The 24,034-nt window shown below is 39.6% G+C and overlaps 2 protein-coding genes across 2 annotated transcripts in view; one reads left to right on the top strand and one right to left on the bottom strand.

Moving 5' to 3' along the window:
- rasa2 (RAS p21 protein activator 2) overlaps positions 1–9,076 on the top strand; it is a 29,204-nt gene extending 20,128 nt beyond the window's left edge. The window contains exons 19-24 of the mRNA XM_079354663.1: positions 543–649; positions 2,145–2,227; positions 2,408–2,616; positions 4,511–4,614; positions 5,747–5,927; positions 6,012–9,076. Coding sequence (XP_079210789.1) covers positions 543–649; positions 2,145–2,227; positions 2,408–2,616; positions 4,511–4,614; positions 5,747–5,927; positions 6,012–6,042 — 715 coding nt within the window. The 3' untranslated portion in view covers positions 6,043–9,076. The remainder of the gene's footprint in view (positions 1–542; positions 650–2,144; positions 2,228–2,407; positions 2,617–4,510; positions 4,615–5,746; positions 5,928–6,011) is intronic.
- Positions 9,077–14,131: 5,055 nt separating this feature from the next.
- LOC306830005 (transmembrane protein 255B) overlaps positions 14,132–24,034 on the bottom strand; it is a 12,586-nt gene continuing 2,683 nt past the window's right edge. The window contains exons 4-9 of the mRNA XM_079353221.1: positions 22,661–22,750; positions 19,703–19,783; positions 19,430–19,515; positions 19,089–19,248; positions 16,851–16,952; positions 14,132–14,412 (exon numbers count right to left, since the gene is read on the bottom strand). Coding sequence (XP_079209347.1) covers positions 14,287–14,412; positions 16,851–16,952; positions 19,089–19,248; positions 19,430–19,515; positions 19,703–19,783; positions 22,661–22,750 — 645 coding nt within the window. The 3' untranslated portion in view covers positions 14,132–14,286. The remainder of the gene's footprint in view (positions 14,413–16,850; positions 16,953–19,088; positions 19,249–19,429; positions 19,516–19,702; positions 19,784–22,660; positions 22,751–24,034) is intronic.

Below are 24,034 nucleotides of genomic sequence, written 5' to 3'. Positions count from 1 at the left end.
CAAGGAAATCTTGGCGAGACAGATTTGGATAGCGTCATACATATTAAGTGCTATCTTGAGACACTTTACAAAAAGACCTTACTTATAACTGTATTACAAAGACCTGGCTCGATCCATCATGAGCGTAGCACTTAACCAACATTAAGCAAAAGTTAAAGTAACAAGGACAAAAGTCCTTTTTAACAGAAATCTTTGGCAAATCCAGGCTCATGACGAAACAGCCATCCACCAAAACTTCACCAGGTTTGAAAATGGGACATGGGGAGATGGGATAAGATGCAGGAAGAGGAATAGAATACGAGGGCCCAAAGTGCTTCAAAGAACAAGATAAATCACCTTAACATACATTCATCAGATAGATCTGTATACTCTATGAACAAAGCTTGATGAGGCAACTTTCCGAGATGTCTGTTTTGTTTGCATTAATCAAATATGTCAATGAAAGTCTTTAAAAACGGCTCAAATGACTGAAATGTTTGTTATTTTGATGAATTGTATTGCTCTGTCTATGTACACTCTCACAATGACCGTTTTATTCTTAGGGAAGTACAGAAACGTGCCCAAGGGAGGAAACGCCTTGGAAAGAAAAACTTTAAGAAGAGGTGGCTCAGAGTGACCAACAGAGAGCTCTCGTACCACAAACACAAAGGTGAGAGCCATCAGCGTTTACTCCAAACGTAACCCCTTCGACGGCTAATGTCGCGAATTTGCATCAAACCGCTTCCGCTCCAAATGCAGCCAAAATAGCGTCTGTATTCCTCCACTCCGGGTTGATGCACTTTTAATACATACCGAGGAAACTTTTGCAAGCATTAGTTGGTCATGGCACCCGTCAGAGACAAAAACATCCTATTTTTGTGTAATATCTATTTATGTGCTGTTTTCAAATTATCATTCTCAACTTAATTTAGCATCTACTTGAAAGAAACGCGTGTAAAAAAATGTTTTTAATACTTGGAAACAAATTCAGGCGTCAAGGGGTTAAATGCTTTCATCCAGAACCAGGCAGGATGAAATTACCGTCAGGTACCATTTCCTGCCACTAGATGGCCCCAAAGCTAACCCGTTCCCGGGGGGGGCAAGGAGTTTCTTCTCAAACTGCACACGGGACTTTTAGTTTATGGACCATTTTATCCAAATGTATAAAGTAACATGGGTCACCAGTAGGTTAACTTATATCATCACACTTCTGAAAGATATAATACTACATTCATCTCCTCAGGAAAATGAGACACATTGTTACCTGAGAGAGATTTTGTATGTTTAACATGAAGATAACTCTGTAACGGTCTGTATGCCACCAATGGACCAGGAAAAGTCGTGCCACTATCTGACCACTTCCAGACACACTTATTCTTTCATCCATAAAGATTTGATCTGTTTACCATCCTCTTATGGACGATCTTTCCCTGAGTGATGCATTAGGATGACTTTACCATGTCAGCAGTAACACACAATGTCAATATTCTGACAGTGATTGAAGACATTTGCAAACGTGCTATGCAGTCTGTGAGAAGAACAATTAGGACCTAACAAATGCAATAACAGAACCCTTTTCACACGTATGGAAATCTCCTGAAAAATTCATGAATTTACCCGGAGGAGCTGTGTATGTGAACACCCGGAGTTTCTCCTGCCAGACACCTAGTATTTTTTCTGCAGGATATCCGAGTGGGCTGATGTGAGAACACAGCCGCATATTCTCCGGAGAATTCACCTCGATCCAACAAGAGGGGAGTGACGTTTCTATACTGTCACTGCTGCTACTGTTGCGCTCCGCTTTTTTTTTTGTGGACGTCACGTCCTATCTCAGGAAATAGTGGTGAGGGTGATAGTCTCCAGCTGTGAGGCGCATGTGTGAACGGCTCAGCCGGTAGAATCTCCCTAGCAGTCCTCTTGTAATTCGAAGTGCATAATGTGAAAACAGAATAAACACTCCTAAAAAGAGGGATCTTCTTTTGAGGTTACTGTGGCTTCCATTATTCAACATGTTTATTTTTATTTTTTTCTCACACCTCCGTATGTTTCTAACTTTACAAGAAACACAATATTTCTGCAAAAACACAGACTAACACGCAGGCTGTTTATTCTGCTGTCACTGCGTGTGCGTCTTCTCATGATGTGTGTTCACCTCTGCTTTCTAGGGAAAGATGCCCTCTGCATCATCAATGTCAAGAACATCCAGGCGGTGGAGAAACTGGATGAAAGTGCCTTTAACCGCAAAAATGTAAGACCAGTTCACAGAGACACAGCCAGTTATCACATTTAGAGGTTAAACTTTTTCTAATAATGTCTTCAGTCAAGTAAACGAATGATTCAACAGCATCACATCCTCTTTGATTTAAAGTATAATCACACTGGGGGAAGTGTGCTGACGGCTTGGCTTCGTTGTTCCTCTCGTTGTCAGATGTTTCAGGTGGTCCACTCCGAGAAGCCTCTCTACGTACAAGCAGGAAACTGTGTGGAGGCCAGTGAGTGGTTGGAGGTCCTGGGTCAGGTCAGCCGCTGCAACGAGGAACGCCTGGCCACCTTCCACCCATCAAACTACAGCAGCGGCGCCTGGCAGTGCTGCAAGAACCAGAGCAACAACGCAGCAGGCTGTAAGCCCTGCACAACGTGAGTCTCTGCCCACAGCGCCCGCATCAGCAGAGTGACAAATATGTCATCTCTAGAGTATTTAAGAGGGGTTCTGCTGTTCCGTGGGATATAAGCCCACATTATGAACACTTAATAAAACTGTTCACCGCTTTTTGAAATCCTGACAGCAAGCTGAATTTGTGTTGATCAGAGCCTGAGGAAATCTGTAGTGAAATCTGTGTTTTACGATGTTTTCCATGGGATCAGATCACGGATAAAAGTCATGGAACATTTTTTTGTTTATTTATTTTCTTTAACCTAGTCGTGCCCAGGCCACCCCAAGTGAAAAGTGGAGCATGCATTTAGTTGCACTGTATCTTCAGTGTTTGGATGTAATACAACACTGTTTAACGGTCTGTGTGAATAAGTTAACAGACTGCAGCAGGCTGTGGGGAGATGTTACTGATTCATATTAAATGCTGAATTCTATGTGACTGTGAATGTTTCACGTACGTACCAAGCATAAATCTGTACGGATGACTTCAGACGCGTCACCCTGACCTCTGTGGTGATGAAGTCTTTTGAGCTCCTCATGCTTTCACACCTCAAAGACATCATAGACCCCCTCCTGGACCCCGTACAGTTCGCCTACAGAGCCAACAGGTCTGTTGACGACGCTGTTAATCTGGACCTCCACTCCATCCTCAAGCATCTGGACTCAGCGGGAACCTACGTCAGGATCCTGTTGGTGGACTTCAGCTTTGCCTTCAACACAATAATCCAAGGACAAGCTCTGTCAGCTGAACGTGTCTGACCCCACCTGCAGGTGGATCACTGACTTCCTGTCTGACAGGCAGGACAGCAGGTCTGACAGGCAGGACAGCAGGACCATCAGCACTGGCTCCCCTCAATGCTGTGTTCATTCTCCTCTGCTATTCTCCCTGTACACTAACAGCTGCACCTACAGTCACCAGTCTGTGAAGCTCCTCAAGATCACAGACGACACCACCTTCATTGGACTCATCTCTGGTGGGGATGAGTCTGCCTACAGGTGGGACGCAGACCATTTAGTGACCTGATGCAGCGACAACAACCAAGAGCTTAACGCTCTGCAGACAGTGGAGGTGGTTGTGGACTTCAGGAACAACGCAGCTTCTCCTAGTCCATCACCATCGGCAACTCCACGGTGTCTACTGTGGAGTATTTCCACTTCCTGTGGACCACCATCGCCCAGGACCTCAAGTAGGAGCTGACCATCACCTCCCTCATCAAGGAGGCACAGCAGAGGATGTACTTACTGCGGCAGCCAAAGAAGTTCAACCTGCCAAAGACCATGATGGTGCACTTCTCCACTTCTACTATGGAGTCCATCTTCTCCTCCTCCATCACAGTCTGGTACGCTGCAGCCACATCAAAGGACAAGTGCAACGTGTCAATCACTCTGCAGAGAAGGTGATCGGCTGCAAACTACCATCTCTCCACGACCTGTACGCCTCCAGGACCCTGAGGCGTGCAGGTAAGATCGTGTCCGACCCCTCTCACCCTACACGTGGACTGTTTGAGACTCTGCGCTCCATCAGGACCAAAACCTCTCGCCACAAGAACAGTTTCTTCCCCTCAGCTGTCAGCCCTGTGTGCATGTTTCAGCACCACCCTCCGACATGCAGTGAAAAGACACTGCAGCTACGCCAGACAGGCCTCTAACATATCTGTATAGAAACACTTTGATTGATAGGAAAAACTCTGTCGTGTGGTTAGCTGTATTCATTGGATCCCACATCTGAAGAGAACTACTGTTACTCTATAGGTTAAAAAGCTCCAGTGGGATGATTGTTTCACTCGTGCTTTTAGATCTGTGTTTTTGTTTCAGAAGAAAATGAATTCTAACGTCCTGGACTTCCTTCCCTCTGCTAACAGTTCTTATATCTTTCAGCACCGTGCTGGCCAACCTGCAGCTGGACATCGATTGTGACCGGGAAACGGAGAGAATTTTCTCCCTCCTTTCGTCAAATGATACCAAACTGCAGAACATGGAGGGTCAGTGTTCACTAGCCTACGTTCATCAAACATGTTGTGTCCATAGTTTAAGTTGGCTGTCTGTTTGTATGGACAAACGTTAGCGTTAGGGTTCAGTAGAAAAACAGACTTGGAGTAAGAGGTCACGGAGCACAGAAGATGTCAGGGGCCGGTTTTGCTTTGTCAGAAGTGTATGTGAGCCAACTTCCCACCCTCTTCACGCAGCGTCTGGCCCGCTGTGTGGAGGTGAAAAACCAGCTGGAGTTTAAACTTCTCTCTCTGCTCTGTTGTTTTATTTTTTGTTCCCTCCCAACTAGTCTATTGTTATGTGAACAACAGGAGCACACAGTACACCAGCTGGGTGTGAAAAAAATAGGTCTTTTCCCTTCCGTCCGACGAAGCTAAAGCCGACTTCACGACTTCGAACAGTCTGAGAACAGTTGTAGCTGCACCTCGACCTGTCGCCCTCGTCCACATTAAAGTTCACGCAGCGGTGACGCTCGCCACGTAACACACGTTCCATCCTGTGTAAAATCTGCTGTCCAACCCAAAGATCATTTTTACTGACGGCGATACTCGTATGCAGAGTGAAAAGTTCCTACTGCAAAACTGAACGACGCTAACACATGAGCCTCGTCATTGCATCCGATATGAGACGATCATGAATTTAAAAAGCCGTGCTGCCCGGTCCCTGCTGCCTGCTCATCTGTTTCTGAGGTGGGTGATGTTAAGAGGCTGAGTTGAGCTGAGGAAACGCTTATGACTGAGCGGCAGTAGCTCAGTAGTTGGGAACCAGAGGGGGTCCTCGGTTCAAACGTCCCGGTGCAAACCAAAAATCTGGAAATTGGTGTGGTAGCTGGGCACTGCCGAGGTGCCCTTGAGCGAGGCACCGAACCCCCATCATCTTTAGTGTTGTCTTTACCTGGGATAGTTATCTGATTGTCTAACTTACACCTGCTCCAGTCTAAGCTTTAAAGTTACACCCAGGTGGAACTCAAATGGTGCAACTTTCAGTTGGTCGGAGGTTTCAGCTCTAAGTAGAACGTACTTAGACGCAGAATGTTTTCAGAGCGAGAAACGTTTCTGTTCTCAATGTGGTCGGACATCTTGAACTAGTTACCTCAAGTTGTAATGCTGTGTTTCCTTTCTGCAGATGCATGTGCCAGTATGGCAGTGTACCAGGGCCCTCAGCGGGATCAGGATGATTACTCCAAGTTCACTATTCAGGAACCCAAAGAAACCTTCCAGACACTCAAACAGCTCCGAAACGTCATGGAGGAGCTTCAGAGGCAGCATAACATCAGAAGTGACACAACAGCGCAGTACGGGAGTCTGTAAGTCTATGTGGAATTGAGACGTGGCACTCAGACCGAGCTCAACCTCCCAGGGGTTCATCTCTGTTATCTCTTCTTTTTCAGGGACAATCCCATTGTAGGGAAAACCTCCTAACCAGGGCAGGAAGGTGTGGCCCAAATCTGCCATACCAGAAGGTGACCTAAAGGAGCCCTGGGCTAACCAGCTGGAACACCCAATAGGTGCCCCAATCAAAAAAAACAAAACAACAACAATACACCCTGACCTCCAGACATCACCAGTCCACTACAGCAGTGACGGCCTAAAAACAGGGCTTGTGATCTTATCTAGAATCGCTGTTTGTGAACAAACTCTTGGTATTTCTTCTTTTCTTTGCCCCTCCTCCCTTTTGTAAAAAAAAATTCTCCTTGTCCTAACTTATTTCATGCTTCTGTCTCCAGCTGTGTTATGAAGGCATCATTCGATGGTGTGTGAATAGGCTGCTATTGTTTTTAATTCACCCAGTTTTATATCGACAGCTGTGACGACACTTTCCCGAACCTCCTCTCTGTTTTGCTCTTATTCAACTTGATTAATAATCATCTGTCTAGAGGATCGCCCTCCACTTGTGCCCCTTTTATCTTTCTCTACTATTGAAGTGTCCCTCCTCTTCTGAACAAAAATGTAGATATAGTTTCAGGAGACACTCGAGTAGATCAAAACCAATCTGCCTTACTTTGATGGATGTTTCTTTCACATGAAATGCTGAGGGAAAAATGCAGAAGCACTTTAAATATTTGGAACACTCCAAATAGAAATGATTAGATACGTGGTATCAGTTTTCCCCATTTTGATCAGTTACATGATCTTAAGTACATGTTTTGTTCAGATCCTGTACAATAACATTTATAGCCTGTAGATTTTAAGATATTTTTCTCAACCAAAGACATTTTCATAGATATGACTTGAAAAAGAATACATGTATTTTGAATACAAATGTTTTGAAAATGGAGACACGTGATATATATATATATATTTGGTTTCTGTTGATGTTTTTTGCTAACATATCCTTTTAATTTTTCATGACTTAAAGCAAGCAGACTGCATGTGTCAGGTTTGGAGTCCTGATAGCACATGATTGTGGTATGGAGTCGTATTTCCCTTTGATTGTGAATCGTATGGTACGGTGTACTTCTGATCTGTGCTGTTATGTTGAGAGCATCGCAACATATCTGTAGTGGCTTTTGTAAAAAAAAAAAAAAAAAAAGATGATGATGAAGGGAACGTTGACAGGAATCAATTTGAGTAACAAGCCTCCTCATCTCTAATTTAGTCCAGACAATCACGCTCCCCCCGACAAACAACATGTCCTTTGTTTTGCTTTTATTATGAAACCAGCCGCACTCGGCAGCTTAAGCTGTTGTACTTTATGGTTTTAAAGAATCCGTTTCATATGGGGCAGTAAGAAAAGATGTATATTTTTAAATGTTTCCAAGGATGCAGCTCTCCACTGCCAGCACTGTCAGGAAAGTCTGTATTCCTACCGATAAAACAATCACTCACAATGACAGCGCCCCGCTTTTAAAGAGACACACGATCCTTACAATCACATCTCCCAGAGGTGAAGCTGGAGTTTGTAACAGGAGTCTCATGTCTTAAATTAGTTTTCAAAAGAATATTCTCTTTTTTTTTTTTTTTTTTTTCCCAGTTTATGGAGTTCCAACCAGCAAGTTCACATATTTACAGATAATTATGAGCAATCAGATGTAGATTCAGTCTCCTTTTCCATCTAAACAATGAAGTGTTGCAAAGACTCGAAACAAACTTGAATTTAATTTAAAAGCAAACATTGAACTTGTGATGCTAATGATGCAGGCTTAATTGTGTATTCTCCTTTGCTTGTGGAAACAAGTTTTCATACATTTTATTTTTGGTCCAACTCTATTTCTAACATGCATGTCCTGTTTATTTAACAAAATGTTTTATTTTTATTTTTTAAATTGTTTTATTTTTTTTTTAACACCGTTTCAATGTGTTGCTATACTGGTACGGTACTTTGTTGATTTTTTTCTGGCTTCTTGTGTTCTTGTCCCTGAGTGGTTTCCTCTTTTGTTCGTGGTTGTAGCTGCCAAATCTCCACTTGTTGAAATCTAAAACGCTGTGTCACAGACATGAATATTTTGTGTGGTGAGCTGTGGCTGGCACATGTCCACATGCACATGCAGGGAATGAACTGTAATCAGAGCCAAAATACAAACTGTAAAATGTTGATTTACAGACGAGCATTATTCAAGCTAACTTTGTTCATGCTTGTCAAAAGTTGTCTGTTGGACAAGGTTGAAAACTAAATGTCTACACCGATGTAATTCTTAAGGGATCACAGCGTAAAGTTGTTGTTTAATATACACCGTCAGCTTGCATGTCAACTCCATCGCTAGATTTAAAGGGCCAGTACACTTGTGGTTGATTTTATTTTTAGTAGTGTGCACATTTTGTGAGTGAACATGTTTTGGATTTTTAATTTTGGTTCACTTGTTAATACATTGGGCTTTTCTCTATTTGTTATAAGGGAATTTTCCATTTGCTGTCTCATGCCTGCACTTAAATAAAAACATCTCTTGGCAGGATGTGGATAAGGCGCATGTGGAAACTCTCTATGCCGGATTGTATCAGTTGTCATGCTATTTAGGATAGCAGTCTGCTTCACTATAAATAATGGACTGTGGCCAGTTTCCAATCATAATTTCACTCAACCTAAAGGGACATGTTGACTTCTGCTTTGAAATTTTAGATGACCAACAATCATGGTATTACACAACATACCTGATGTATGTTTTCTGAGCACATCAAATTAATGACGGAAATAAAATAAAAAAATGCAGGTTGATGCAGGAGGGAAAATGTTGATTTCAGTCTGTAAACACAAATTCAAAGAACCACAATCTTATATAAATACCTTTGAGGTAAACTATTGTAAAAACAATCTTTTCTTGCTGCCAATCTTCAATCTGTTCTGTGAGAGTTTTAGGGCAGAGCATGAGGACTATGAACAGTCTGTTTGTACTTCATTGGATGTTAAATGCATACAGTGCATGTTAACGACACATCTCCAATTCAACTCTTCTGAATGTCTCTACTGCTCGAGTACAATGTTTGTTTTTTATATACATTAAATATTTTATTTTTCACACATGGTCTTTTTTGTGTCCATTACATTCTAAATAAACTCTTTGACAGTGCCTCTCTTTATATGTGCAGTATCTGTGCTTGTGTTGATAAGCCAAAGTTTATTTTTACTGTAATCAAACAAAAAGAATCTCATGGATGTTTTATTTGAAACCTTAAATGGATTGATATTTTGACAAGAAGTGCATCACTGCAGTAGGAGAGATTTGAGGTTTGTTGATGTTGGATTAGTGTTGAACCATCGGCTTGTACAGTGCACTACTGTATATTCAGTCATGCTGGTTTTTAAATCTAGAATAAGTCTAAGTGTTGGAAAGAAAGCTTTAAAGAACATAGACAACATGGTTTGTTCATGTGCAAACATGAACGCTCACCTTATCTGTATACTGGTATTTGACTTGATTTCCTTTATATTCAGTTTAAATGTAATTCTCACATGTTTTAATGCATTTTTATGCTGTACGTTATGCACTGATTTGAAGTCTATTTTCTGTTCTAAATTTGTTAAACAAATAAATCCACCTTGCCTTCAGAGAGGTGCTGTCTTTTAGCATGCAGAGGACTGGATCTCTAGCTGCTGCAGGGTGTTGTCTGGCTCCCAACCCTGATCTCTCACCGATCACCTTCTGTGAGGAAAAACAGTCCTGCTGTGATCAATGAGGGTCATTATTATGTTAGCACACTGGGCCTCTTTCCCCTACATGGGGTTTCTGTGTCCTCTTTTAAAAAGAATATTTCTGGGAAATAAACTCTTGACTTTCCTGCCCTGAGGTAGGCTGGGTGAGAGCACTATCTGCTTGGTACCATACGTTGGTAGCAGCCAGTGAGCTTTTTTCCATCTTTCATCAATATGTGTTAAAACTTAGTCCAAGGAAGCTCTTCTCTTCTTTTAGGAGGCAAACATTTTTTAAAGGTTCTATAATGGAAAATTTTTTGTGCTTCTAGGGTTAGAAATACCATAGTGTGAGATGTCTTTCTTTTTCAGAACTACAAAACTTGGATCTATGAAGGAAAACAGACACTCAAAAATAGTGATAGAACGTTGAATGCATGTTACTTTATGCTGACATGGCCTGTTTAATGTCCATACTGTGGACTGAGGAATGTACCTCTAAAATAAAAATTGATGTCCCTTCAGTAGGATCATGTTTGAGCTCCTAACATTTCCAAAAGAAAATAGTGTTTAAGCTCAACAGGTTCTAATTCTCCCAGAAATGTTCCCTGTTATCGCTGTAAAAATCCATTACCAGTCATGACTTAGGGTCCACCATAACACAGACACAGTGCTTGTAAAAGGCAATATTGTAGAGTGTTGTCAAGAACTACCAGTGAGGGTCTGAGAGATAGACACAATCTTTACTTTTAAGTGTAGACTTAAAGCACTCTAGTGTAAGTAAACTGCAGACCAGCCTTGATTTAAGTAATGGTTTTATAAGCTGGGATGCAATTACTGATGTGCAATTGAACAATGATGCATCACTTTTGACTGACCCAACTTACTTTTGCTTGCCAGGTTTGCTCATTTGTTCATCATACAGGCATACTTGGGATGGGAAAAGTGAAAGAGCAGCAATTGCCCCACCATAATTGTCCCAACTAAGATGCTCTCAGGCAAGTACAATATTTCCCAGCTGCTCCAGCGTAAGCTTTCAAGAGCCAAACGATTACATTTATTGTACAGCTGCTTGGCTTACCAAAGGTGAATACAGGTAAACTACATAATCCTTTAGTGCACTTTACTATACTTTATTACACAGCACTTTCATAGCTGTCCCAGTTTGTGCTTTTCACATTAATATGGGGTTATAGAAAAACTTTTAGAAATGGTGCAACATTTTAAACACGCTTTATAAAAGCCCAAATTCCACCAAGCAGTCTGTTTTGGTTAAACACGGCATGGTATACATTGGTTGGCATTTCCACTATCAAAAACTGGAAATGCTATTTTTTGCTACCCTTCTGTTGAGATGCTTAGCAAACACTCCAACCCAACCAAGGCTGGAGCGAGACACTTTGAGTCTGCAGTCTGTTGGTTGGTCGAAAATTATGTTGAAATGTAATTTTACATGCCAACGTCTTAAGAACAGACAAACATGTTCAATTATCCCATGGATTTCTCAAAAGTAAAATCAAGGTGTTTTTTTTATTTGGGTTTTTTTGCAGCTGATGTTAGTGCACTGCCCAATAGACAACCTCAGAGGAGCAGATCTCTTTTTGGCGTCCTCCAATGCTGCCCTTTGTTTACTGTGTGTTTACTGTGTGTCACATTCTTCTTCTCTGGGCTATACTGTGCTGCTTCCACAGCTTGGTTGTGGAAATGCCAGCAAGATCAGAATTTACCATACCAAACTGTAATGATCCACAATGGACTGCTTGGTGACTTTAAACACACATGCTGTTGTTTGCCTCTATAACTCGTGTTCTGTGACCTCTGCTGCTGGCTCAGTGGGGGAATGACACTATCCCACCTTTCTTCCTCTGTGTAGATAACGTCAAAGTCTTGAACAGGCTGTGAAAAATAGAGCTTTAATCCTTGTGGACATCAAGTTTACAAGCCTTACTTTTGATGCCATGTGGAGCCTTTTTTTTAAATACAATTTAATTTTTACAAAGTTGGTTGGCCTTAGCAAAGTTTGCTACCCCATTTGTATCCAAGTAGATGTGCTGATTTGTTCCCTGGAATAAAGACATATTTGTATTAAACTGTAGAAGAAACATTACATCAGCAAATCGATTCAGCTTTTAGAGGTTTCTTTGATCAGGAAGGTTGATGTAGCCAAGCCTCTCTAAACTCATGCAGTATATTTACTTTTCTATCCAGTCATGTGAATTCCACACACTTTCTTCAGACATGGCTTGTATCTAAACCTCATTAACATTTTAGGAAAATGTTATAGGTCTGGAAATATCACACAGTCATCACAGTCATTTTTTGCAGTCAATAGAGTCCTTCCAGAGAGAAAAGTTCTCCAAACTTGTAATTGGCAGCCTGGCTGTTCTTCATCAAAGATCACTGGATTTTTCTTTTGTCATTTGACCGTAGCTTATAACAACCACTTTAGGTTTTCCTTGCCCTGGCAGTTGTTGAAAATAGCCAGCTGCTTGAGCTTAAACTGTGTAGCTCTTTTTCTGTGGTCAATCATAGCCCCTGGGACATGTAAAATATCTTGAGGCCTCGTTGTTTTCTTGCTTTGTTGTGGGCTTTGTTTCCACGGTGGGATCGTCATGCTAAAGTTAATTACTGTATAGAGTTTTTTTGGGTTTTTTTTATCAACAGGACATAATTGATGGCTGACATTTGGTCATGGGATGTTGATAGTCCAAAGAGAGTCAGGCTTCTAAATATTTCATGGTTCCTTGACTTGTCCACAAGGGAGACCACAAATCTTACGATCAAGTTTTTAAGCACGCTGTCTCAACAGCTATAGGATGCATTTAATACTGACAGTGAACTTCTGAGCAGGATGAGTAGTAGCCTAACAACTTGGTTGCTCCATAGCACCAACACAATCATGTAAAAGTTTTTTTGGTTACTTAGGTTATGACTTAATCTCTCAACAATTAATGTCTGTTTTAAACTCAACTGCCTTCAATTTAGTGCAGGAAAGGATCCACTGGTCGGACTTGAACCTGCGCCACCTTGGAGGGCTATAGCCTCCATACTGAGGGCATGATCTAACCGCTTGAGGCCATCTGTGCTTCATCAAAGCAGCTTTTAATTTCTGACTGTTTAGAATTTATTTTTTGAAGTCAACATTTTTATGGCTGTATCTAGATACTTATCGTTGGTAGCACCACAACCTTTTACTGGAGGTCAGGACTTTAGTCTGTGGTGTTCTACAGAGGAAATGTACCCTGTAATACCCACAGAGCTGGCATTCTGTCAGTCCTTCTTGTTTTTTTCCAACATTTATGTTGCCGGACCCTCTTCACACTCTGCAAGTTTTGCCATGAGCTGCTTCCTGCCTCATATACTTCCACATACATGTGGAATGAACTTTGCTGCAAAAAAACAACAGTGGATATTTGTCCCCATCCAAAACTAGAGTATATCATATTAGAAGATTGCTGATTAATTCTTTTCTGTCCAAAGTTGGGTTATGTGTTGTATAATGGTTTATGTTACTTAGAAAAATGGCACATCGTCACTTACGCATTAATGCTGAAATAAAATCAAGAAATCCAAACTTAACACCATTTCTTGTTGTTAATATTTTATAGTTGAAGCCAGAGAGGTTACAATACAGGAATAAAGACCTAAACTACATTTATAGATGTTATTTGACTTACATTTGTTGACAATAGTCTAAATAATACTGACTGCACATTCAGCCAATCCTTATGCGAAAAGAGAAACATTCTTATTTCCTTTCACCTCCCATAAATGATAAAAAAGAATTTGGACATGTCCTGCCCCACTCTCTCCCTGATTCCCTGCTCTGTCCACTGTCCTAGCTAAATAAAGGCAAACATAAATGTAAAAAAAATAATAATCGTTTGCACAAATATGGGTTAATTTTCATGTATTAATTAATAATAACCAATTTAGTGACTGCAATATAAAAGACTTTATCTTTCTGTTACTAATTCATTACTTTAATTCTTCTATCATCATCTTACTGTTTCTGGATGATAACAGTGATATTCACGTGTCAAATAAAGTCATAAGACTTCAGTTATTACAAATATATACTACACATATGGATTTTAAATAAATGTTTGAGGGGCCTGGTTCGGCATATATCAAAGAAAACATCACAGAAAAAACCCAAACAGTTTTGCTGCAAGGACATCACGCTACTTTTACAGTATGGTATATTTATGTTTATATATATGTGGTGTTAAGTCTTGTGTTATGTTTCACAAATGTTACAGTCTCCATGCCCTGTTATGTACAGTCCACACTTTTATACTACAGAACATCATTACAATCCTTTTACAACATAATATCTTTGTGTCGTTAGGATTTCATCATCTTTTTATACAATACAAAGTAGCAAGACGCACTTTCTGTGAATCTTTGAACTCGTGCTTTAGGATTAAAATAATGTCGATATCTGCAATATATTCAGATCAATGTATCTTTCTTTTAGTGGTACACGGTAACTCTACTCTTTCCTTGAAACAACATTATGGATGATGATATCAGTGAAACATCTTTGTATCCCTTTCTGATGTTTCTTGCTCATGTTGTTTGTTGGCTGATGGTGAATCTCAGGCAGTGAGAACCTGGACTCTGTGAGGCAGCAGGCTGGTAAGCGGGGCGAAGGGGGACTCTGTGTGAATCGGTGATGATGAAGCATTACTTTGTGCTGCTGGAGGGAAATACATCATGGATCCCTGGATTAGACAATAAAACAAAGAGGAAAAACAACAGTTGATGGCAGAAATGGTGTTTGCATACTAATAACTGCAATATGTGACAGTTCATAACAAATGACAAGAGTGTTTGTTCTCATATGAAACTGAATCCTCGTCATCATATATAAATAATTTATATGGACAAAAAGGTTTGGGCATAATTTAAATATTGACCTCGTCATCAGTTTAGATCGAGACAAACTTTAATGGGAATGGGAATTGCCATAACCATTACCTATTTTGACAATGTTGGTGTAGAATATGATATCATTTTAAAATGCACATATTTATGATGTGATATGTTATTTTTAGGCTGGGATTAAGTTGTTTACACAAGTATAGAAACCTCAACCTAAAACATATTTTGCTAAAAGGGACACTTGTAGAAACTTTATGCAGCGAATATGTGCAGCAGATACTCCTCTTTTGACACACCCCTTGTAAAAAGAGGAATGTGAAGACTGTCCGGTTGTAAACATTGAAGGTCTTTGGGGTGTCTTAACGTTCTACATGTGCTTTTGGATAACTGTTTGTGCTGGTTTACTGTAACTGTGACTGTAAGCATGTTGTTGTTTTTTTTTGTGGGCGGCAGTACCTCAGTCTGTACGGACCTGGGTTGGGAACCGGAAGGTCACCAATTTAAGTCCCGGCACGGACCAAGTCCGGAAGCTTTGGAGCTATAGAGGTGCCAGTCCACTTCCTGAGCACTGCCGTGGTGCCCTTGAACAAGGCACCAAACCCCAAAACTGCTTTGGGAGCACTCGCTGTGGGCTGCCTCCCTGACTCTGAGACTTGTCTATTTGGTGTGTGTATTTCAGCCTATGTGTGTATTTATGTTCATTATACAGAGTGTAAAACCGAATTTATAAAGTATAAATGATCATTATTGAACAGGTGATTCTGTTTTCTGGTTAAAGTTTTAAAATAAATACAGCTTTGTAGAAACCTTCACAGTCAGGGTCAACCACGCGGGGACAGGCATATCATGTTTCTTCTGGCTCTTTTATAACATAACATGTCTATCCTTATGCACTGTGTGCATGATAGTGTTCATACTATAAAAACTGTAACCACTGTTGCCCTGTAACTGGCTCTTTTTTAAAAACTATTATTGATGAATATTTTTTTATATTTTTAATCTAATTTAAAGGGATACTTCACCCATTTGCATGAAGCTTTGTATCATTAGAAACATGGTAGTAGTGTTGAATGGTCGTGAATCCAACCATGTTTCTAATGATACAAAGCTTCATGCAAATGATTGAAGTATCCCTTTAATTTTGCACTCTGTGATTTTTCTTCTGCTATCATGCTTTGCTGCTGTAACACTGTAAATGTCTCTGTGAGATGAATATAGGATTATCTTATCTTACGATGATTTTCTAATGAACCTCCCTCCTGTGGAAGAGAATGAGCTTTGATTTGAATCAATAAAAACAATACTGACCTGAAGGTAATCAACTTGTTTACACTTTGTCAACATCTTTATGTTTATTGTAATTTAAGATGCTTAGGCATTACTTGTTGGAAGTTTTTATCTTTACATAACAGTAACTACATGGACAAGTTAAAAAACATAAACATCTTATTAACCGTTACTTTATGTGCTTGACTCACGGATAGGTATCTATAGACATAGTAGATGGCAGGCTGTTCGGGAGGAGGGGGGAGGTAATCATCTCAGAGCAGCGTCAGGTGTGTGTGTGACTGATTGGCCCTGATTTGGTTCAGGTGTGTTAAGGTTATATCTGCCCTTGAGTAGCAGCGCTCAGTGTTGGCTCATTGTCTCACCTTCAGAGATAGTGAGAGGTTCTCTCTGTGTGTTGTGTGTCCTTTAGAAGTGTGTGATTTTTGCTGCACCACTTCACTGTCCTCTGCTTAAAGTTCCCAGCTGATCTAGTGTAGTGTGTTGGTGCTGGGAGTTTGTTTCTGGGGTCTCTCCTTTAAACTAGTTTCTCTTCAGAAGCTCAGCAGTGCTGCTTGGTTCTTGGTCTTGGTTTTATTAAAAAAAAAGAGAGAGAGAGATCCTTGTTTGGGTATTTCTGTCCCCTCCAATTAACTGCTTGCCATTTTAATGGTTAAATATCTGGGACAACTTTCAGATACCTGGGTTCAGCCTATGCATCCCACTTTCACAAACCCTTACACCAGGCCATGGTGAGCAATGGGACACTGAATTAAAACATACAGACAAATAAGTAGTTGTAGCTTATTTCCTGGTTTACATGGTTTTCATTTATTAACAGAATATTATTGGATGTTTTGAGAAGAGCAACCAACAAATGTGTTTTTGTTTGTATGATAGTGAGATGGTAAGACTAAAGTGCAGAGATAAAAAAAAAAAAGAGAGAGAGAAACCAGATGTTTGTATTAGTATCTTTTCAAAGTGTGTATGTGTGTGTTGATCACACACTAACTGGGTAGAGCTGGTAGGCCGTGGGTGTGGTGTCGTCAGTCAGCAGAGGAGCTGTAGGGGAAGATGTGCTCTCAGAAGGCTCGATCGCAGGGCTGCTGCTCCTCTGACACAGACAGTACACACACACACACACACACACACACACACACAATTATGAGTACTATGTCTGATGATCGAAGTGCTGACATTAAAACAGTAAAATTACACTGACATTTAGCCAACACAAATGTTTACAATGGTGATTAAGAAAGTCTCAAACTATACCGGAACACTGATTAAAACCACTTTTGGTCATGAAAAAAGAAAAATCTGCACCATGAGCGATCATTACAGATTGTCAAAAAGGAGTATTGAGCTTGTTGGAATTCCTCTAAGTAAACATTCAATCTATAACTTTGTTCTAAACAAATGTAAATGTGTGTTTGGATAACTGAACAGAGTGACCAACATTTTCAGTTCAGTCAGGGACACTGACAGGAAACAATAACACATTTCAGTAAATTCAGCAGAATAGGCTCTGCAATTTTAAGGAGCTTTCAAAAGAGAAATGACAGAACGATACTTCAATAACAAACATGGATATTCAAATGTACCGATTTAAATAATCAAAAGTAAAAGTGTCTTGTTTGTGAATTTAGAGGAGTGAGCCTGGATAACCGGCTTCATCAGGAAAGTTTGACAGATTTAATTGCTGTTAGTCATGCAACAAAAACCTCACGACTTTGATTACATACTACGTCTAACTTTGCTATCTGATAACTGGAGTTTTGTATGGACGTGTAAGAAACCCAAGAGGGAGAGAGAAAAGAAAGACAGATGTGAAATAAAGTCAAAGGTAAAAAGCAGAACTGACCAGATGTGCAAAATGTCTTTTCACCTTTTTAAGCCTTCCATCTCTAATCCATCACACTAAGCTTTGATGAATGTCGGATTAAGTGTTGTTTATGTTTCAGTTTGTGTGGTCAGACGACCGCACGCATGGTTTGATTTCAGAAAGAAGGTGGAGACTACAAATCTATCGTATTACAAGCTGTTAACTTCACTTTTTTAGGTGATTTAATAGGTTTTTTGTTAATTACGGGATGAACAATTGACACAAAAAGTTTCCATATTCTACAGATTTGCAATCTTCTAGAGCTACTTTATTAAAAGTCTTACACCGGAGAGGCTGAACTGACTGATATTAAATCTTAATCAATGTAATATTGTAATGGAAAAATCTTATTAAATTCCGAGAGATAAACTCCCAACTGATGTAAGCAGTAGTGTAATGTTTCAAGAAGTCTCTTTATTGTTGCAGATTATTAACAGAAAGGAGAAGTTCTGCACGAGATGAAATAGAGTCGTTCTGGCAGCATGCAGAGAGGGATTCAGGAAGCTGTGTGGTCTACTGGCAGTCTTACTGCAGAGTTTAAGTTAACTTGATATCTGGCTGCGAAACACTCTATGGACCCTCTATGGAAGAAGGTGAAATGCTTATCAACTCAATGAGTCCCTTGAAGGTCAGCTGTTCGTTGTTTCATCTCAACACTAACAGGAAAAACGGTCTTGACATTAGAGTCAGGTTCCTGAATGTAAAGCAAAAGAGGTCGAGAGTGATACAGTATTTGTTGGAGTCTGTAGCCTTGGTTCATGGGGCACATGCTCTGAGCTGAAGCAGAGACCTGCATAATCAACATCTTGTTTTATGCTCTGCCTTCCTGTGAATAATAAAGGTCTGAAATGTCCCTGACATAACAAATAATGGATTTAAAGGTCAGACGAGCCTGAGAATATACTGTATTTTGTGTTTATCATTTTCACCTAATACACAATAAAAAAAAAAAACTGCTTCAACCACTTGAAAGAAATTTGTGGACTTAAATGAACATGAGAAAATGAATGTGATGGATTTGGCATGACTGATTTTTTCGACTATTTGCCAAAGCGTGTTTGATAATCACGTTGACTGAAGTATTTATGGTGTACTTACAAGGCTTTCTAGAAAACTGACCAAATTGAATAAAACGTCAGGATGCATCCTAAGACATCATCATTCAGCCTCTATTTTGGACTTTCACTGTTATCAGCTGATCCTAACTAACATGCCTGGAGAGTCAGTTCACATTACATTCTCACACATTTTATATATTGCCAAAACAGTCCCTGCATTTAAGCAAAGTGTAGATAGCACAGGGACTTAATACATATATATGGACCTTTAATACTGTGTGTTTGTGTCTGGTTTTGTGTGTCCTACCATGCCTTTGATGCTACCCAAGACCGCTGTAGTGACGATGCCAGTGAAGAAGGCAAAGAGGTTCAGGCCGGCCAGAGTCCAAATCAAAATGTACAAAGTGAAAACTTCCTCACAGCTTTCTACTCCAACAAACTCATAGAAGTTGCTGAGGTAGCCTCCACTGCAGGACAGAACGACAGCAGCGTTTATTTAGTACCACACATCATTTGTAAATTAGGATAACTAATCAATGAACAAAAAAAGTCTGAAGTGATAATTGGGTTTTACGTTGGTTATGAGCATGGTGGGGGTCAGATTATGTTTATTATGATTATTTTACAGGAAATTGTTTTTTGTCTCACTTGGCACAGTCATACAGATCACAGCAGTAGCAGGTCCCACTCCGTACTGTCATGGTACAAGACTCCTTTAGATTCCAACACGACACCTAAAACAAAAGTCCAAAATTGAATTGCATGCAAAAACAACCTGAACAAGGCCAACACAACTGTAGCTGAGGTAGAAAACTATCATAAAGACCTTCTTTTTAAAGAAAAAAAAAAAAGGATCATAGCCGACTTGAATTAAAAAACAGCTGGACTGGATTGTTTCCTTCCGAGTACATTGTTACTCACAGAGGTGTAGAAATTCTCATAGATGTAGCTTCTGCCACTGCTGTAATACTGGCATCTGCCTTCTGTCAGAGGACGCATGTCCTGGAAAAAAAAACATAAAAACATGTGATTACATGAGGGTTACAGTGACTGTTTTTTTTTGGGGGGGGGGGCTTATCATAAAAATATAATACAGAGAGGCAACAAATTGGGGTAGTTTTCAAATCATCAATGAACATTATGAGTATGTCTTTGGACTGTAGGAGTGTGCAACCTTTCAGACATCAAAAATTACAACCATGAATAAACACCTGAAAACATGGTAACATAACTACACCCTCTTTGAGGATTTATTTTTTAAAGGCAGTCCTTCATAACTCCATAACTTTTTGTATACTATGAGAACAAAGGTGTCATCATTACACATTAAATCGTCTCATTTTTCAAAGGAGAGACTTGGTGCCGTAAAAAGCATCACCTTATTTCGTTATTGTATTATTCTCTCAGTAAGCATGGAACCAGCCGCATAGCCATTCCCAGCTGAATTACTTCTGGCATCAATACAGAGTAGGTTCACTAGCTCCTTTTGTATAGATTTTGTGACAAGTTCTTGGCGAGGCACAGAGACCTCCTGGAGTTCAGTTCAGACCTTTACTGTCCCTGGAAGGGAAATGTGTTTTTTATAGCAGTGGGTAAAAAAACAAACACAACATAAATGATGGCGCAGGACAGTGCAACACAACCTGATATAATACAACCAAGTGAATGTAACTCTGATAAAAATTCCACAGGTGCTATAGTGCTGCTGGAAAGTGCGACCAAGGTTGAAAGAAGATTAAGTGCATGAATTGCACTAAGAACATACTAAAATGTGCATCTGTTGCTCTTCGCCCTGGGCAGCCTGTACTTCCGATTAGGAGGAAAAAGAACAAATTCCTCCCAGGAAGGATGTTCAGAGCTGGCCCAGACTGACCCTGCTATCCACACAATGTGTCTGGAGTCTCTGATTGTTACTTGGCAGCTTGTAAGAAAATCAAAACAAAAACAGTGAGGGCAGGTCAAAATGTAATCGAATGACTTATAGCAACAATATGTAACTTTTTCACCGATAATAAATGCTGTTTCAAACTCGATCTATGAGCACAACAGCATTCAGATGAGAGAATGTTGAGCCTTAAAGTCTTATAGTTTTTAACAGTTGTTCTTTTATTGTGTATTTTTACATTATTCTCTGTCTTTTAATGATGTATGATCTTTCTTTTACCCAGTTTATTTATTTTTTATTTAAACATTTAAATAAATTTACATTTCTGTTGCATTCTTTCCTCTGTTTTAATGTTTTTTTCTGTTTTTATGTCTGTAAAGCGCTGTGAATTGCCTTGTGTCTGAACAGCGCTATATAAATAAACTTGCCTTGCCTTAAGGTCCGCACAGCGGTCCTCTCTCCTGGAGATGATATGCTGAAAGAGGCATTACATCTTTTATGAAGTTAAAATGATTTTTTTTTACTTGAAGGCTGGCTGTCAATTATGTGTTGCCATAAGCAGGTCTCATTACTGATTTGTGTTTGTAAGGTTGTTACATCCAATGATAAATAATATTGAATGAAGATCTGAAGAAGGGGTTATATCGTTTTGCCCTCTTCTCTTAGTAAAAACAAATCAACAGACAGATTCATCTGTCTTTATTCTGAAGGTCAGGACAGAGGAATGCATCTTTTCTTTTTCAAGCTATTGAATGTATTTAGGGAGGCAGCTCGCTGTCTTTTTCAAAAACATCAATTTAACTCAGTGACTGTCTGATGACTGATGAGTGGGCTTATTTAGCCAAAGACAACAGGGCTTACTTCACTGCTTTGAAATTGGATGTGCTTTCAATGGTACATTTATAAAAAAAAAAAAAAAAACAGAATGTATTATATCTACTGAATGAAATCATAAAATAACTTTACTTTATCATCAGACATTTGGGAAACATGGTTATGGTTATGTTGAAATAGAGATTTCTCTGTCAACAGTATGTCCTCCTTTAGTTTGAAATCCAGTTTGGGATGTTGTGTTTTTGTTTTGACCAGAGAAGGTTAAAAAAAAAATTGGACTAAACCAATGTTAAATATATTTTTTATTATTTATTTAATATTTTTTGTTGAGTACTCACATTACCTCAAATATCTCCAACAGTTATCAAAGCTTGAAAGTCCTCAATTTGAGTTGAAACGGGATAGGTCTTGTCAAGTCAGCCACTATGATGAGCTGGCATGACAGATACAGAGTTTAGACTTTATTGTCCCCGAGGGGAAATTCTTTTTCACCAAACAGTACAGTTTAAGGGCTGCGCGCCAACAAAGAATGACAGGAGGACATACATGGGGGACAACAGGACATACAGTGCATATGGTTATGAGAAAACCGGATGATGAAACTGAGGTGGATCTATGTCAGGCATCTTGTTGAGGGCTGCAATGACTGCGGGCACTAGGTATTTTTTATATTTTTATTTTTTAGGTGTGACGCGCGGCCGAGCACGGTACATTAGTGTTGTCGCAGCAGAGCATGCGCCAGAGAGCCTCATGTGTGAAGACACATACACAGAAAATGTTAATCATTGCTAAAGAAACACCTGATGTTACGTCAACGACCGCAACATACAGTAAGGACTGGAGGGGAAGATCCTTCCTGTATTGGAGCATTTGAGCATTTATAAAATGGAGAAAGAGCACAGAAAGGTTTCAAGACCAATGCAGAACTGGCTAAACACTAAAGCTTCCAACCTGTGTTTTAACTTTACTGCAGAGAGGGGGCAATTCAAGAAACTTTATTTGTCCCTGGGGGGCAATTCAAAGAATTGGTGGAGGCAGCTCTCCCAATTGTTTTGAATTTGGACTGCAGTAAAAAATTTAGTTCTAAATTAAATATTGCTCATTTAATGTATGACCAATTTATAGGCTTGTGTTGATGTGCATAAGTGTAGAGAACTCACCATATTAATGGCAATACAGACGCCATCAATCACCAGACAAAGAAATGAAGCGATGATCCCAAAGCTCAAGAACATAATTGCAGCTGTCATCTGGAGAAAAAAAATACACAAATGAGATAATTTACACACAGAAATGGCAGAGATGTATAAAGTGTTGCTAGTCAGTCAAGGCCCTGAGCAGAGATTGTTTTGAACATGTACTGTCTCAAACATGTATAGCTATTGGGTTTGTTCACAAATCGGCATCAATTAAATCTTAAAGGTCACAGGTTATTCCCTTTTTTCACATGTTTAAATAGGTCCTAGGGCTCCCGAAAAACATGTCTGTAAAGTGTTTTGCTAAAAATCCAAACACCTTGATGTGGGAGTGTCACCCAGCTGGAGGAGGAGTGATTGCCCTTTGTGATGTCATAATGGGAAAATCTCCAAATGGCCATTTTCTGAAAAGTGGAGCGGGCAAAAGATGGAGAGGATGCACTTTTCTTATAATTGGTGAGATTGTAGACTAACTAGAAATACATTAATGGTCAGGGAAAACACGATAAAGTATATTTTGCATATTTTGTGACCTTTTAAACCAAAGACAATATTGTTTAAGTTTTTCTATTTCATATTTGTTGATACATGTACAACCTATTCGAATATAAAACAATACTACTTTAAAATCAAATTATAATGGAAATGTTATCTTTTTTTTTTTTTTGTCTTAGTATTTCCAGTATGTTTGTATAGCCTTCCTAGCTCTCCTCCACCAGCGTTTCTTTGCTTCTGTTGCATTTACAAATTTGTTTTACAAAATAAAGAAAATATCCCAATTCATGAGCATTCAGGTCAGGTAAGGTCAGGTCAGAAATACTCTGACGGTCTGATATCAGTCTCAGAACAGAAATATGACTGAGTCTGAACTTGCTCACATTTTATCTATCCTTCACATTCCCAACTCCAAACATCTTTCATCAACAGCTCATTATAAAATTGTAGATAAATTAATCTTCCTTTTTCAAACATTACTGGATCTGCGTTCTTTCTTTTCTAAACATTTGAAATTCTCGTCATGAAGCTTACTTCACAAATGAACAAACACAACTTCCAAGTGTAACTTGCTTTATCCAAGAACTCCATAGGTGGGGAGTCTTATCCGCAAATGCCCTTATGCCTCTCATTATTAGGATGATCTACTGTATTTAACATTCACTGGGAATATTAATCAACGCAAATATACCGATATATTTCACCCTGACATGACATCCTATACATATAACTCATTGACTGCTGGACAGTTTGTTATCACTTATCCTTCATTTCCTGTTCTCATTATGTGAACTATAGGTTACATATGGCTAACATACTGCAGTTTTTTATAGCTGTTTGATG

The sequence above is a fragment of the Symphodus melops genome, assembly GCF_947650265.1.
Source record: "Symphodus melops genome assembly, chromosome: 10".
Lineage (NCBI taxonomy): Eukaryota > Metazoa > Chordata > Actinopteri > Labriformes > Labridae > Symphodus > Symphodus melops.
The sequence above is the reverse complement of the archived record's forward strand: the minus strand, read 5'-3'. Positions and strand labels throughout refer to the sequence as shown.